The 15,300-nt window shown below is 33.6% G+C and overlaps 2 protein-coding genes and 1 long non-coding RNA gene across 3 annotated transcripts; 2 read left to right on the top strand and 1 right to left on the bottom strand.

Moving 5' to 3' along the window:
* The first annotated feature begins 7,775 nt into the window (after window positions 1–7,775).
* Window positions 7,776–8,183, top strand: LOC115884640. The gene is made up of 2 exons (XR_004050584.1): window positions 7,776–7,982; window positions 8,046–8,183. It is a non-coding gene; the product is annotated as an uncharacterized LOC115884640 (long non-coding RNA).
* LOC115884639 (RNA transcription, translation and transport factor protein) lies at window positions 8,095–9,284 on the bottom strand. Its single transcript, XM_030903296.1, has 5 exons — window positions 9,133–9,284; window positions 8,856–9,077; window positions 8,706–8,795; window positions 8,488–8,648; window positions 8,095–8,418 (listed from the first exon to the last, which is right to left on the bottom strand). Exons 1-5 carry the CDS (start codon window positions 9,191–9,193, stop codon window positions 8,215–8,217), a joined length of 738 nt encoding a protein of 245 aa, XP_030759156.1. The 5' UTR covers window positions 9,194–9,284; the 3' UTR covers window positions 8,095–8,214.
* Window positions 9,285–9,504: 220 nt separating this feature from the next.
* LOC115884638 (RNA polymerase II-associated protein 3) lies at window positions 9,505–11,878 on the top strand. Its single transcript, XM_030903295.1, has 6 exons — window positions 9,505–9,727; window positions 9,783–9,983; window positions 10,037–10,164; window positions 10,228–10,444; window positions 10,503–11,346; window positions 11,667–11,878. The coding sequence occupies exons 1-6, from the start codon at window positions 9,590–9,592 to the stop codon at window positions 11,753–11,755; spliced, it is 1,617 nt and encodes a 538-aa protein (XP_030759155.1). The 5' UTR covers window positions 9,505–9,589; the 3' UTR covers window positions 11,756–11,878.
* The last annotated feature ends 3,422 nt before the right edge of the window (window positions 11,879–15,300 follow it).

The following is a 15,300-nucleotide window of genomic DNA, read 5'->3' as shown; positions in this document are numbered from 1 at the left end:
GTAAGCTTATATCATGCTATGCAGGCTATCCCATGGGGCCGGGTTGTTGTCCTAAACGTAAAGGGTGTCTGGGGAGTGGGGCTCAGCTCAATTAGAGGACTAGGAGGCTCGTAAAGGGGTGCAGTGGGTTGGGCTCATCTGGCACTCTTGGACCGGAAAGGGCAGGTAAACGCTGGTCCTTGAGTGGGGGGAATGTGGCAGAAGACGTTACGTTAAATTGTCCGATCGGAACGTCATAAAACTATGTGGTTATTCTCCTCCGATGTCGCCTTGCTAATTAACCACCAATATAAAGCTTTTACTAGTGAAAGTCTTTATATTTTTCCTTCTCCTCTTGAAACTGAAAAACGCAGGCATATAAACTTGTTTTCCGGGTTGCCTCGTTACTCGAAAAAATACAAACCGTCGTCGAATGGTTTTTCTCGGCGACACCGTCAAATTCTTAATCTGATTCTTTTTGAGCTGGGTCGCCCTGTAGCCCGGTGATTTTTGGTCTGGCCAGGGTTCCAAGGAACAAATGTCCTCAGGAATGGAGGATCAAGCTGGTATCGGAGGGTCGAGGCTTGGCCAAGATTCCGTAAAGGTTCGAATTGACTGGAACAACACCCGCCGTGCCTTTGGGTCTCTCCGGTGTTCTGGTCTGTCCATTTAAACGGTTTACGGAGGTTCTATTTCTTGGAGTTATGACCGGTTAAAACCTATTTTTTCTAGAAATTTAACGGCATATGTGCCATGAAATCGGATATTCGATGAACCACTCATTTTGCTAAGTATTATTGTAACAAAAATTCATGTTTTTTTTTTATTTTTATCAAGTCTCGGTAGTGCTGAATGGGGAGCGCTAAGGTAATGGAGGTTCACATCTTTTCTTATTTTACCGTTCAGTGCTAGTCTGGTCTCTAACGTTGAATCGAGAGTGCTAAGGCAATGGAGATTCCAAGTCTTTCAATGTTCTAGTGTTTTCTTTTTAGCGTTGTTTGTGATTAGGTTCGCACTAAAAATTCTAATGAATATAATTTTTACTTTCTCTAATTTTAAACTAAATTTAATCACCCTATTCTAATCTCTGTAACGTTGAATCGAGAGTGCTAAGGCAGTGGAGATTCCAAGTCTTTCATTGTTCTAGTGTTTTCTTTTTAGCGTTGTTTGGGATTAGGTTCTCTCTCAAAAAAATAATGAATTCACCGCCTTTCTTACTTTAGCGTCTAATGTTTAAACTAAATTTAAGACTAAATTCTTTCTGTAATGTTGAATCGATGCTATTCTAAGGCTCTGGAGATTCCCAAGTCTTTCATTGTTCTAGTGTTTTCTTTTTAGCGTTGTTTGGGATTAGGTTCGCACTAAAAATTCTAATGAATATAATTTTTACTTTCTCTAATTTTAAACTAAATTTAATCACCCTATTCTAGTCTCTGTAATGTTGAATCGAGAGTGCTAAGGCAGTGGAGATTCCAAGTCTTTCATTGTTCTAGTGTTTTCTTTTTAGCGTTGTTTGGGATTAGGTTCGCACTAAAAATTCTAATGAATATAATTTTTACTTTCTCTAATTTTAAACTAAATTTAATCACCCTATTCTAATCTCTGTAACGTTGAATCGAGAGTGCTAAGGCAGTGGAGATTCCAAGTCTTTCACTGTTCTAGTGTTTTCTTTTTAGCGTTATTTGGGATTGGATTCTCTCTCATAAAAATTGAGTTCACCGCCTTTCTTATTTTAGCGTTTCCTGTTTAGTGTTATTTGAGACTAAATTCTTTCTAAAAATTTAAAACGATGCTATTCTAGTCTCTGTAATGTTGGATCGAGGGTGCTACGGCAATGGAGGTTCACAGCCTTCCTTGTTTTAGGTCTTCTTTCTAGCGTTAATGGGATTATAATAGATTCTCTCTCTTAAAAACCACACACTAAAAACATAATTTTTGTTTAAAATAATCATTTTTACGTGGTCTCTTGTGAACGGATGATACTATTACGATTCGAAGAGTAACAGCCTTCTTGTTTTAGTATTCCCGTTCACGTATAAATTCAGTAAATTCACTCTGATTTAAACTGTTTTATTCTTTATTATATTTTTATATAATTTCAAATCAAACTTATAATAATTTTTATTAAATTTACTGGTCTTTGAGATGAATGAATCGATAACGCTAAAATAGTGCCGGTTCCAGTCTGGCGTTATTTTAGGGTTTTCTTTTCACTGTTGTAAGAGATTGGAATAAGGGACCATTTCTTTTTTAAATTTTTCTCGGCTCTATCGCTGTATCTAAACTATTTTGCCTAACTCTCTTATCTTATCTAAACTAAGTTTCCTAATAATCTCATGTCAAAACGATGGAGCTCATTTCAAAATATAAAATTTACCCTGCCATGGACAGCCAGCACTGAGGGGGAGGGACATACTTCTTGACGTCTAATCGGACTGGTGGGATGGGCCGTAGTCCAGCATATTCAGCCTAGTGTCAGTGTTAGTGAGGTAAGTCCGAACACACACCTGTCCAGTTCTTTTTCATAAATCTAATTGAGAAATATTTCTATCTTTCCAGAACTATGATCGTGTTCGCAGCGCGAATTATTTGTGAATTTAGTCGGTCTATGTGTTTTTCGATGTCCTGCTACTAAAAAGTATTTCCAGGTGCTGTCGATCCTGATGACGCGTTCAATGGGATTCCCCAGGGACCGTTCCGTTGTTCCTGGGGAACCAGGGGCGTCCTTTTGCCCCCGCGGTGTGACGACACTGCTTTTTACGTCGTTTGGCAGGAATCGCCGGTAAAAGGATGTGGAATGGAGGTGAGTTGAATTTATTTGGACTTTCTGGACGCGGGCATCTTTACTGATTTTTTTTTTATCGTTGTTTCAGTAGGCGGATGAAGAGGAAATGTAGAAGAACCATTTCTAAAGCATTATTATAGCGGTCGCGTCGGTTCGTGGTTCTGGTGCTGTTCTAAGGCTTTTCACAGCATTTTAAGGTCACATTTTTTCTTTCTTTGATTCGAATCGTATATATAATCCTTTGTATTTCTTGTCGTTTGTAAAAATCACAAGAAATAATATCTTTAATTTTTTTTCGAGTTGTCTATCTTCTTAAAATAATTTAAACCCAATTTGACTTTTACTCTGTTATGTTTAATTTCTTATTGAAAAACATTTTTTTTTGCTCAAAGTTTAATGGAACGTGTGCCAGGAAATCGGATCTTCAATTAACCATTTTCTTTTTTTCAAGTATTTTTATAACAAAAATTATTCTTTTTATATTTTTATTTAGTCTCGGTAGTGTTGAATGGGGAGTACTAAGGTAATTGAGGTTCACAGCCTTTCTTATTTTGGTGTTATTTGGGATTAGATTCTTTCTAAAAATCCTAAAGGATATCATTTTTATGTTCTGTAATTTTAGACTAAATTTAATCACTCTATTCTAGTCTCTGTAATGTTGAATCGAGAGTGCTAAGGCCATGGAGATTCCAAGTATTCTATTGTTTTAATGTTCTCTTTTTAGCGTTATTTGGGATTAGGTTCTTTTCAAAAAATCTAGAGGACATAATTTTTATTTTCTGTAATTTTAAACTAAATTTCAAACAATAATCACTCTATTCCAGTCTCTGTAATAGTTTTCTGTAGGACATTGTCATAGGATTAAATCTTATTTTTTCTATCATCATTTTACTATTTTTTTAATTATTCTCTAATTGCATTTATAATTAAAAAAAAGTGTGAAATAAACTTGTACGTTTATACTAAAACCATTCAAAATATTTTTAATTTTGTTCATGTTTAATATAATAAAACTTAAATTTGATAATTTTAAAATAATGCATTTTGCACAACATTAATTGTATTTTCGAATAAAGTAAAATGAACTCATATTTTCCTCATTTATTATTATTCAATCTCTAAAGTTCTCGATATAGATTTATCTCATTAAAGGCACCTTAAATCTTTCTTGTTACCGTAAATCTATAATTTTTGTTGCCTTGAGATGTCCGATGTGCAAGGTCTCAGTCGTAGTACCTTCTTCACTAACTGTTGCCTTAAGGTACTCTTGTCCTTAAGGCTGTTTCTGAGGAGGCACGACGATTGGTGCAGGTCTGGAACGAAGATCTTCTGGAAAAGGACAGTAGGATGGAGAGCATGGAACGAGATAAAATCAGGTATGTTATAAGATTTATTTCTTTTTTTTATTATTTTCAACTAACGTATTTTTTCTGTTGTTTCAGGTTAGTGAGCGTATATTTTCTGTACAAGAAATGCACATCATGGGGGGTGCTCTGCAAAAAACGTAAGTTTTTTTTTAAATTATTTCCTGATTTATTTGGTTGTTCGTTTATTTTCCCGGAGATGGCGTGAGCGCGGTCCTGCAGGAGCTAAAGTCACCTGTGGGGCCCCTCACAGAAGCGAAGCAGAGTGTCGAGTCGACCTCTACCGGGGCTAAAGTCCCCTGTATGAGCGTCCTCGCAGAAGCACGTTGGGTTGAGATCCGCAGGGGCTAACGTCCTCTGTGGAGGCTCCTCACAGAAGCAAAGAACATGCTTTCCTCTCGAAAGCAGCAGAGGTCCATTGGGTTGTTATGTCTATCGGTCTTTTTATTGGGTTGTTATGTCTATCGGCCTTTTTATTGGGTTGTTATGTCTATCGGTCTTTTTATTGGGTTGTTATGTCTATCGGTCTTTTTATTGGGTTGTTATGTCTATCGGTCTTTTTATTGGGTTGTTATGTCTATCGGTCTTTTTATTGGGTTGTTATGTCTATCGGTCTTTTTATTGGGTTGTTATGTCTATCGGTCTTTTTATTGGGTTGTTATGTCTATTGGTTTTTTTATTGGGTTGTTATGTCTATCGGTCTTTTTAGTGGGTTGTTATGTCTATCGGTCTTTTTATTGGTTTGTTATGTCTATCGGTCTTTTTATTGGGTTGTTATGTCTATCGGCCTTTTTATTGGGTTGTTATGTCTATCGGTCTTTTTAGTGGGTTGTTATGTCTATCGGTCTTTTTATTGGGTTGTTATGTCATCGGTCTTTTTATTGGGTTGTTATGTCTATCGGTCTTTTTATTGGGCTGTTATGTCTATCGGTCTTTTTATTGGGTTGTTATGTTTATAGGTTTTTCTTAAGAATGTATTTGATGTTTTTATAGCTCATCTGTTCATATTATCTCAGTCAAATTAAAATCTAGAAAATCTCTAACAGTTATTTTTATTTTCTTAAATTAAACATGTAGGTGTAGGGAATTAATTTTCTTTAACTTCTTAATTTTTTAACTCATTTTTATTTAATTATTACTATTTTAGAGTAAACTAGCATTTCGATAACTAAATATTTAATACAAATAGTCAAATTTTCTAAATCTATTTGTATATTTCCAATTCAAGTTCAGATATAATTCTAGGCCCCAAAAAAAGGGAATCAAGTTTTTTAAGTTGTGTAGTAGAGATTTTTATGACGTTCTAGGTCACTATTAGTATTAGAATTTTCTGTAATTTTAAACTAAATTTAAATAATCATCCTATTCTATTCTCTGTAATGTTGAATCGAGGGTGCTAAGATAATGAGGATTCCAAGTCTTTTATTGTTTTAGTGTTTTCTTTTTAAAGTTATTTGGGATTACATTCTCTCTCTAATTTAAACTATTTAAAAAAAAAAACTTTTAACTATATAATTAATATCATTCTTCATATTATCTTAATCAAATTGAAATCTAGAGAATGTCTAGCAGATATTTTTATTTTCTTAAATTCAACGTGTAGGTGTAGGTAACTCTTTATAACTTCCTAATTTTTTAACTCACTTTCTTTTACTTATTCTACTTTAGTGTAAACGCCTGCCAATATCTAAGCATTTCAATAACTAAATTTTCAATACAAATAGTCGTTTTAAACTTATTTTTGAATTTTTAATTTAAGTTCAGGTATGATTCTAGGGCCTAGAAAAAAGGAATCGAGTTTTTTAATAGTGCAGTAGAAATTTGTAGGACTTTTTGAGGTCATCATTAGTTCAAGTTTAAATTTTTGAGGTCCAAAACTTAACAGGGTCATATCTAAGTCTGGTTTATTTTCTTACACGAGTAGGTCTTGGCGCTCTACAAAGACTGATAGCCTCTATGAGCTTCCAGTTTGAGTCAACATCTTCAGATGATTTTTGTAGGGTTTTTGTGTCTTATAGGTTCGCGCTGGTTGAAGATATACTTTATTTGAAGCTGTATACAACAGGTCAGAGTCATGTCCGAGCCAAATTGAGGTCTACACAATCTCTATGTATATGGTAGTCTTTTTTTGTTACTATTTTTTACAGGTATTGGTATGAGCCTTATAGGAAACCACAGCAGCCAGTTTGAGTCGATGCCTGCAGAATATTTTTGTGGGGTTCTTGTATTTCATAGGTTCACATGGGTTGAAGTTCTACTACGTTTGAAGCAAGAATGGGAATATAATGATCCATAAGTACCAGGCTTCCCGGGAACTACTGCAGCCTACTTGATTCAACGCCTCCAGGAGATTATTGTATGGTTCTTCTTGTATCTTACAGATTTACGTTGATTGAACATCTACTATGTTTGAGCTAGCTGTATGCAACAGGTTAGAGAGTCATGTCGAAGCCAAATTGAAGTCTACACAATTTCTATGTATATATGAGACTCTTTTGTTGCTCCTATTTTTTTAGAGCAGTAGTTCAAGATGCTCTAGTACTATCAGTCTTTGTATGAGTCCCCAAGGAACCACAGCAGGGTCATTTTGAGTAAGGTTATCTGAATGTCTTACAGGTTCACATTGGCTCATGTTCAGTGTTTCAATTTTTTCAGCTTCAAGCTCTTCAGGGACTAACGTTCTCTGTATGAGCTGCACTGTAGGTATCGTGGATTGGTTGTTGCATATCCTTTTTTTTCAGGAGGAAAAAGTGGAATTTTTGGGAGGGTAGTGTTTAGTGTTGTGAAGATATCAGACAGATTTTGAGTGTGAAAAAAAAATTAGTGTTAAAAATATATAGTGCTATAAACTACAGGTAAGATATAGGGAGACACAATATCCCCAAAGCTGTTAACAGCAACGCTAGAAGAAATCTTCCGTCAACTTTTTGTATCAAACTTCTACGGAATATGTATCGGAAATCTGAATCCAATTATATCTTCCTTCACCATAAAGTCAAGAAAATCTTGAAAAATGGAAAAAAGAAATAAATATATGGGCACGGATAGGAGTAGGAGATAAAACTTTAAGATATTAGAAGCAGCTGCCAAATTATTTTGGTGTTTGAAATAGCTACTCGCTACGGTGAGAACAGCAATTATTACTTTATATTATTTTTTTTAACCTCTTATTGTTACCTTTTCTTAAGATTTTATATGGGTATATTATTAAACTTTTCAAAAATCTAATATTTATTTAATATTTCAGGTTGAAACTATGTTGCATGTTCCTTTTTGCAATAATTTGAAGATGAGAGGCAGTTGTGAAGCGATGGACTTGCAAAAAATAGGTGAACATTTCGTTAACTTATCTTGTATCTCCTAAACTCACTGGTTTCTTTAATATATTATTTATTGATATTTTTCTTTTCATTTTAGATCGTTTTTTATTTGTTGGAAATTTACATTAAAACAGGGGAAACCCAAAGATATAGGTATCACCACAGAATAAAAGTAGTGTTCTTCTTTTCTAAATTCAAGGTCCTAAGCATGGACAACCACAGATCGACATAGAATTTTTCTTCTTTATTCTTAAATGGCTTGAACGATAGAAATCAAATTATAATCTATGGTTTTTATTAGACAAAGACAGCATGACAGCATCAAAAGTAAACAAGTATAGCAATATAAATGTTTTGATTTTTGATTTTCTCATGTATAAATAGAAATTATGGAAAAACAAAGAGTAAATGAGAAATGTTTACCTTGTAAAATAATTACAGTATCCTGTCTAACTAGTATGGGAACTTACCTTATTTACACCGCTAGAAAATATAAACAAAACGCTAAAATATTTACTACAATCTTAGGAAGTGGTATGAAATATCTCAAAATCAAATTAGATAGGTACTTTCTAGCTGATCAGTATTGTTTTTCAGGAATAGTTTGTTTAGGAATAGGAGAAATTTTCGACAAAAGCCCTTTTCGACAACACAGTCAAGACGTATAATTTATTTTGCATATTTAGCAATACAAGTATCAGTTTATACTCACAATTAATAAAAAATTAAATAAGAAGATCAAAAGTATGTTTTATCACAAAGATCCTTATCTTCCCACCTGACCCAACTTGGTATCAGTTTTAGGATTAGCAGTCACATTTTGTACAGCAACAATAAGTTCATTTGCCTTGGTTTGCAAGTCCCTCAGGTCGTGAATGTATAGCATTCTTAAAACCTTCGCTGCCTGATTCAAAACTTTATCGTGCAGGTCGAATCCCAGATCGGCATCTTGAAAAGGGTATGGAGTGCCCTAAAAAAATTATAAATTGTCATCAAGTAATTATAAATCATTTATTAGAAACACAAAGAGCAAACTTACAGTCACTATGTACTTATCAGGATGTTCAACACAGTCTGGTGTTAGTCGAGTACATATGACTTTTCTTACTGCTTGTAGTGTTACTAGTGGATCAGGATATGGTACTATTTTGAGAGTTTTAGCTAACTGATTCACTCTATTACCAAACTCAGTAGATCTAACTAAATAAACACATATATTAAAATAAAAAAATACATATTTATTAATGTTGAACTTACAATCAAGTTTATCTAATGGATTTTCAGCCACAACACTAGGGACATTGGAGGTTTTTATGTTTTCAACGGCATGTTTCAAATAAACATTTCCTACAAAATGTAAGATAATATCTAAACCTGTTAGAGACAAAAAAAGGATGTATATCTTACTGTTTTTACTAGTTTCGTTCTGAATAGCCTGCCCCAGCAACCAATGTACCTCTTCGACTTGAGAACTTAACGGTGGACAACCAAAGCATTCCTTGTAATCGTCAAAATGAATCGTCCAATCTTTCGAACTCACGTTTTTCAAACCGTTTAACGTGCTTTGTTTGGCACGTTGGAATTTATTCAGTTCCAACCAAACCACTACATTACGAAGAGTCTTTTCTTCTGCAAATAACATCAAATTTTAGTTCAAGTTTCGAAAAATGTTCTTTCTACAAACCTGCCAAGTTTATATTATCCGCGTTGGGATATTCAAGAGCAGCAAGTAGTCTTTTAGACATAGCAACGTTATTGTTGTTATAAATAGTAATGAAAATACAAATCACAAACACCGATTTTTGACAAATGAGATTAGGGTTAAGTTCTTAATTTCTCAAATTCCAAGTCTCCTCAAAAAATATGTGGCCACTTTCTGGATCATATTCTTGATATTACCATAGATAACAGACCTAATATTACCACCAAAGATCTGTTATGATTTTACTTTTTAAAGTGTAATCTGTAGCTGAAACAGTCAAATTAATATATGACAAAAAGATAAAATAATTTATATATGCTGTAGCAACAGTTTTGTGACATTTTTGACATGTTTTTTGACACTGGCACTAAACAAACAAACAAATTTTTAACCAAGAAATTTGTTTAATGATTTTAAAATTTTCATAAACTGTAAAAAAATGCATCCCGCTCTTCTTCAAAAACAACTCAGAGACAATGCGAGCGACTTATCTGATTTCTGTAAAGATTTAAAAAGCTGGGGCGAAGAAATGAAACGTAAGGAAGATTCCCTAAAGAAAGAAGACGATAAATCAAAGGTAGGACTTTAAAATTACGATATTTCGCGATCTCAATTTTGTTTTATTCGATTAGAAAGCTAAAACTCAAGCTGAACCTTCAAAAAAATCGTCCAAATATAAACCGCCAAAAGGACCGACTGATTATGCGAAATGGGATAAATTCGATGCAGATTTAGAATGTGAACAGCTAGAAGATGATATTAAGGACGATTCGGAACTAACGGACGAATTCGAAGATAGTGTTAGAGATGAAGCTCTCGTTCATAAGGAAAAAGTGAGATTTATACGTCTGCTGTCTGTAAATAGTTTATTTTTTTTTATTTACAGGGAAATACATATGTTAAATCTCAAGAATGGTCGAAGGCCATTGATTGTTACACAAAGGCTATTAAATGCTATTCTTATGACCCAGTTTTCTATGCCAATCGAGCTCTTTGCCATCTAAAAGTTAAGAAGTAAGCAATGAAACATATATTATTTATTTTTATTTGTTTATCTGTGTAATTGCTTTCTTCAAGCTTTTCTGCAGCAGAAGAAGATTGTACACTTTCACTTAGATTAGATCACACTTACGTAAAAGCTTTACAAAGGAGAGCAGCAGCCAGAGAAAATTTAGGAAAGCTAGATATGGCACAAAATGATTTGGAACTTGTTCTGAATTTTGAACCAAAAAACAAGGAATCTCTGACGGCTTTGGCCAACATTAAAAAGAAACTTGGCAATACAGCAGCACATGTAATACATCCATATATCGATTTTCCTATAATTTGAGCTGTTTTAATTTAATTTTTAGGAAGCTAAAGATCCTCAACGCCCTGTATCGAAGTTTACGGCGTCTAGAAACAAATCAAACACTTCTAGTATATCTAAAACAAATGTTTCTAACAATATTTCGAATGAAACGAAAATAAACGATAGTTCTTGGCCAGATCCGGGCTGTGATATTACCCCAGTTAAAATTATCAAAAAACCTCCACATTTACAGTCACAAAAACCGCTAAAACGCATTGAAATTACTGAGGTTAATAATCTGCCAGTTTCATCAAAAGAAATAGAGTCGGTTCCATTGAAAAAGCACGTTGTTGAACACAAAGAACAAAAATTAAATGTAAACGAGGACAAAGAAATAAAAGTGTCGGCTTTTAAGAAAGGAAGAGAACAAATAAAGAATGAAAAAAACGAAAAATTAAGTAACGACGCTGCCTGGCCTCGAGCCAAAGAAATTCCGTCTATTTTGAAATCGGACGATTTGAAAGTGATAGAGAAAAAAGAGTTTACAGAAAGTACAATAAAAGACATAAAAAACACTGAAAATTTATCGAAAACTAAAGGAAACAAAGAAACAAATACTTCTGAAGAATTTACATGTCCAAGTAATTCAGTGCAATTTTACAATACTTGGAAAAGTATAAAAAGTGACGAGAGCAAGTATAAATACTTGAAGTGCATTAATGCGGATAAAATACCGAGTTTTTTGGGGGAATCCCTGGAAAGTAGTGTTTTTAGTAGTATACTAGATGTATTATCTTCAGAGTTTATTAGGAATAACGAAGAAATTTATGAATATTTGTTGAATTTAACTAAGGTTAAGAGATTCTCGACTTTCACGATATTCATGGATTCTACAGATAAAAATCGTAAGTTATTTTTTTTTTTATAAAACCTACTTTAATGTTACGATCGAAAAAAAAACGGCGTCAAAGAAGGCTGCGAATGACAATCGCTGATAATTTTGGTAAGGTCAATCTCTAGATGTAATTTATTAAAAATTGACATAAAACTTGTCAAAAACTAACACTAATTATCGAAAGATTAAAAAAGGATGTCGTCTAGGGCTTGACCTCGGCAAAATTATCATCGATTATCATTTCCCAGCCGTATTTGACGCCGTTTTTTTTTCGATTGTGTGGTATTGATACTAAGTCAAAAAATGTTTTTTTTTTGTTTAAAATTTTAGGTTTATGGAAACTGATTACCTTTTTAAGAGAACAAGGAACTAAATCCAAAGGGGAAATCGATGATCTTGTTTTAAAATACGAGTTATAATATTGTCAAACTTTTTAATATTTTTTTTTTGTCATTATTATTAGTGCTAGTGATATTTTTGAATGCACTTTTAATTATTACAAGTTCTACCTTCACTACTAAATATATTTTTTAAAATGCTAATATTGTAATTTTATTATAACAAGAACCTTCTTGTTCAACATTTTTTTATTGGTAAAATTGTCAAGAAAAAGCTATAAGCATGTCTATGCTTATACCGTATGATCGAGAAAAAACGGTGTCAGCGATGGCTATGGAATGAAGATCGCTGTCATTTTAAATGTAAATTTATATGGGAAATGTCATTGATGTTCATTTCCCAGCCAACTGGACGCCGTTTTTTTTTCGATCATACTGTAGTTTTTTTCTTGACAATGCTGTATTTATGGATAAACAGGGTGTCAAAATAAGAGTGTAATTAACTTCAGTGGGTGATACTACAGATAAAAATAAAAGAAAAAATTCCCATGGATTTTTGACACCCTGTATGGCCATAGAATACTTTAGCTATACAGGGTGGTCGAAATTCGTCGGTTTTAATAGAGAAAACCTATTTTCTGATTAGATATTGCTAGTGATGTTGGTAGCGAATATTTCCAAACGAATTTTGCAGGAAATTTCTGAAATAGTCGGTCCCAAAATCGCGAATATTCGCAAAAATCCGAATTTTGCAATAAATTTCTTTTCAAAATTCAAGACATTGAGCAAAAATTTAACGAAAGTGTATCAAGTATGTCTATTCTTAAATCAGAAGAAAAAGAATGCTTCTCCGCCTTACAAAATAGAAAACGTATGGCTCTTAAACCAGTGCATTTTGCCGCGAATCTCTTGGACCCTTGTTTCCTGGGAGAGCACCTTAACAATGAAGAACACAGCCGCTATGGAATTTATCAACAATATCACCAACAAACATCCTCAATTTGTCAATAATAAAGAAGCCATTTTTACAGATGTAACAAATTATTGCGCCACATCGGGTTTATGGGCTCTCGACTACGTTAGGATGTCAGTTAAAAATGTAGACTGTCTATGTTGGTGGCAAGCAATAGGTCTGTTCGTTTTCCTGTTATTATCGATTCTGAATCGTCCTAGAACTCTCCAGCGCATGCGCAAATGAAATAATGTCGTCATATTTCCTTCTGCGCATACGCATCACAATTCTAGGACGGTTCAGAATCGGTAATAACAGGAAAACGAAAAAAGCTAATGTGTAAAAATACTCAGTTGAAAAATTTAGCTGTTGCTCTGCTGTCGTTACCAACGTCATCTGCAGCCACAGAGAGAAGTTTCAGTACTTACAGTTTTATCCATACTAAAAAAAAGGAATCGCTTAACTGCACAAAGAGCCGGCAAAATAATGTTCGTAGCTCATAACAATAAATTATTACTACAAAAACAAAAAGTGGATATGATATTAAACAACATGAAACTCCTCCAGAACCACTAGAACTCGTAGAGGTAGAGATCCATATCCTTCAGAATCAGAACCAGATGACACATCAAATATATCTGACTATAATACCCTATGAAGATGGGACAAGCTCAGCGCTGAAAGTATTCCGGAATAGAATAATTCAGTTATTTGTGTTTTACGTTTTTTAAATTTATATTTCGTGCTTTTTTGTTTTTTTTAAGTTCATAGTCATAGTTTATGGTTTATGTACAAAGTACAAATGTTACCAAATGATTTTTGTAATGTGTTATGTTTATGACTTTTATGAGTTATGTATTGTTTATTAAAAATATAACAACTAATATTATGTTTATTGTTTTTCTTTTCACTTACATGTTGGTATCAAATGTCTATCTAAATTATTCCTTTATTGGATCAACAAAAAATATGTAAAATTGTAAAATATCCTAATATTTCATAAATTTCCGAAAGTTTCTGAAAGTTTCGAAAATTTCCTGCAACAATCAAAAATTTCTGAAATATTAACATCACTAGATAGAGCAAAACCAACATAGATGTCATGGGCTCGATTTCTGAGACACGTTTAATGGCGTAAACCGCCTGTGGATATTTTCACAACCAACCGAGGTACGGGGCCTTTTTTAATTTTTTTACCATTTGGAAAATTGTCCATAACTTTTGTATTTTGCGGATTAATAAAATTCTGTGAGGGACTTTTTTTTAAGCACAATCCAGTGGCGTAGTCAGTTTTATTTTTTCAAATTTAGAATAAATACAAATTAAAATAAAATAAAAAAAATATAAACGTGATTACAAGGGAAATATTAAAAAGGGATTAACCAGAGAAAATGTAGAATGTATGCAATTGCCAAGTCATTATATTCACAGATTAGGTATCCCATAAGTATACAGATAAAAATCTTGTCCCTAATTCGTGGTACCTACGAAAATTGTTTTTTATGACGATGCGCAAACGAGTCAAATTTCCTGTGCGCAAAAATAAACTCGCGTAAAGTAACAATAAACAGCATAATAGAGAGATATCGCTAAACCGAATAGCGTGCATGGACGTTAATAAGGCCAGGTGTTATTTCCTTTACGTGAGGTGGTATTAACTCTCCTCATTTATAGTTATCGGATCAGAAAGAATTCTGATCGCGTCGCGTCCGCTATTTAAACTTAACCTAGAACTTTGAAATTGTTTTGTTTACTAGGTATTTTAAAACTAAAGGGCTAAAGTGCTTATTTCCAGTGCTTTATTGTTCAATGTCTGCCAGTGGGTTTAGGGCAACAAGCAACAAATTCTCTTAGAAGGGCTAAGTCGTCATCTGGTGTAAACCTAAGACTCTTTATAGGTTCTTTAGTATTGGAAGAGGTGGAATCCATATTTATTTAATTAAAACTAATCCCAGCTACTTAAATATCAAATTACCTAATAAAACTAAAGCAATAATTCAAAACAATTCAAACATAACCTAAAATAAAAGATCTCACCGGCCGGCTCCGGTTGTCAAATACCCGGACATGCCCATTTAAGCAATTTTTAAACGTTATCAGAGGTTATTTAGAAAGAGCGCTTGGTGTAATTGATCCGCAAATTACGTCAGGCGGTAACGTTATTAGCGGGTGTTGCGTTGACGCGCGCATATCGTAACCATGATAAGGTACGCGTAAATACTGGATGACGCTATTCGGTTTTCCAATATCTCTCTAATAACTGTGCACAATTTTAGAGGCCATAAGTGGGCGTGCTATGTGCGCAAACTAGTCACCTAACTATTGCCCGATTCCGAAAATTGGAACCGCGAAAAACAATAAAGAAAAAACAAAGATTATAATCTGTATAATCTGTGTTATAATTATTACAGAAATAAAAATGTTTAATATTGATACAAACAATTTATAACAAAATTGTTGAATAGGTGTTAGGTTAGGTTACTGTTAGGTACGTGCTTAAAACTGACTTGGTTTTATATGAGATTGAATTGCGAGACTTGCCGTTTTTTACATCCTATGTTTTTGATGGGAGCTTTTTTATTACTCAATACTACAGTGAGTTGTTTCTCAAAGTTTTACATTTTTGGTATGTCATCCGCTGGGAGTTGTAGTAGTGGAATTTTCCTTTTGAGGA

Source organism: Sitophilus oryzae, unplaced genomic scaffold, assembly GCF_002938485.1.
Source record: "Sitophilus oryzae breed Bouriz unplaced genomic scaffold, Soryzae_2.0 scaffold_306_pilon_pilon, whole genome shotgun sequence".
Classification (NCBI taxonomy): domain Eukaryota; kingdom Metazoa; phylum Arthropoda; class Insecta; order Coleoptera; family Curculionidae; genus Sitophilus; species Sitophilus oryzae.
This window is presented reverse-complemented; position numbering and strand designations above follow the sequence as displayed.

What these genes read in the sequence shown, in the direction of transcription:
- LOC115884639 (XM_030903296.1), bottom strand. Translation starts at nt 9,193, where the DNA reads ATGTCTAAAAGACTACTTGCTGCTCTTGAATATCCCAACGCGGATAAT. An exon ending in GGATAATATAAACTTGGCAG is followed by an intron (nt 9,078 to 9,132) that starts GTTTGTAGAAAG and finishes TGTTATTTGCAG; the next exon opens with AAGAAAAGACTCTTCGTAAT. An exon ending in CTGATAAGTACATAGTGACT is followed by an intron (nt 8,419 to 8,487) that starts GTAAGTTTGCTC and finishes TAATTTTTTTAG; the next exon opens with GGCACTCCATACCCTTTTCA.
- LOC115884638 (XM_030903295.1), top strand. Translation starts at nt 9,590, where the DNA reads ATGCATCCCGCTCTTCTTCAAAAACAACTCAGAGACAATGCGAGCGAC. An exon ending in TGCCATCTAAAAGTTAAGAA is followed by an intron (nt 10,165 to 10,227) that starts GTAAGCAATGAA and finishes GCTTTCTTCAAG; the next exon opens with CTTTTCTGCAGCAGAAGAAG. An exon ending in GGATTCTACAGATAAAAATC is followed by an intron (nt 11,347 to 11,666) that starts GTAAGTTATTTT and finishes TTAAAATTTTAG; the next exon opens with GTTTATGGAAACTGATTACC.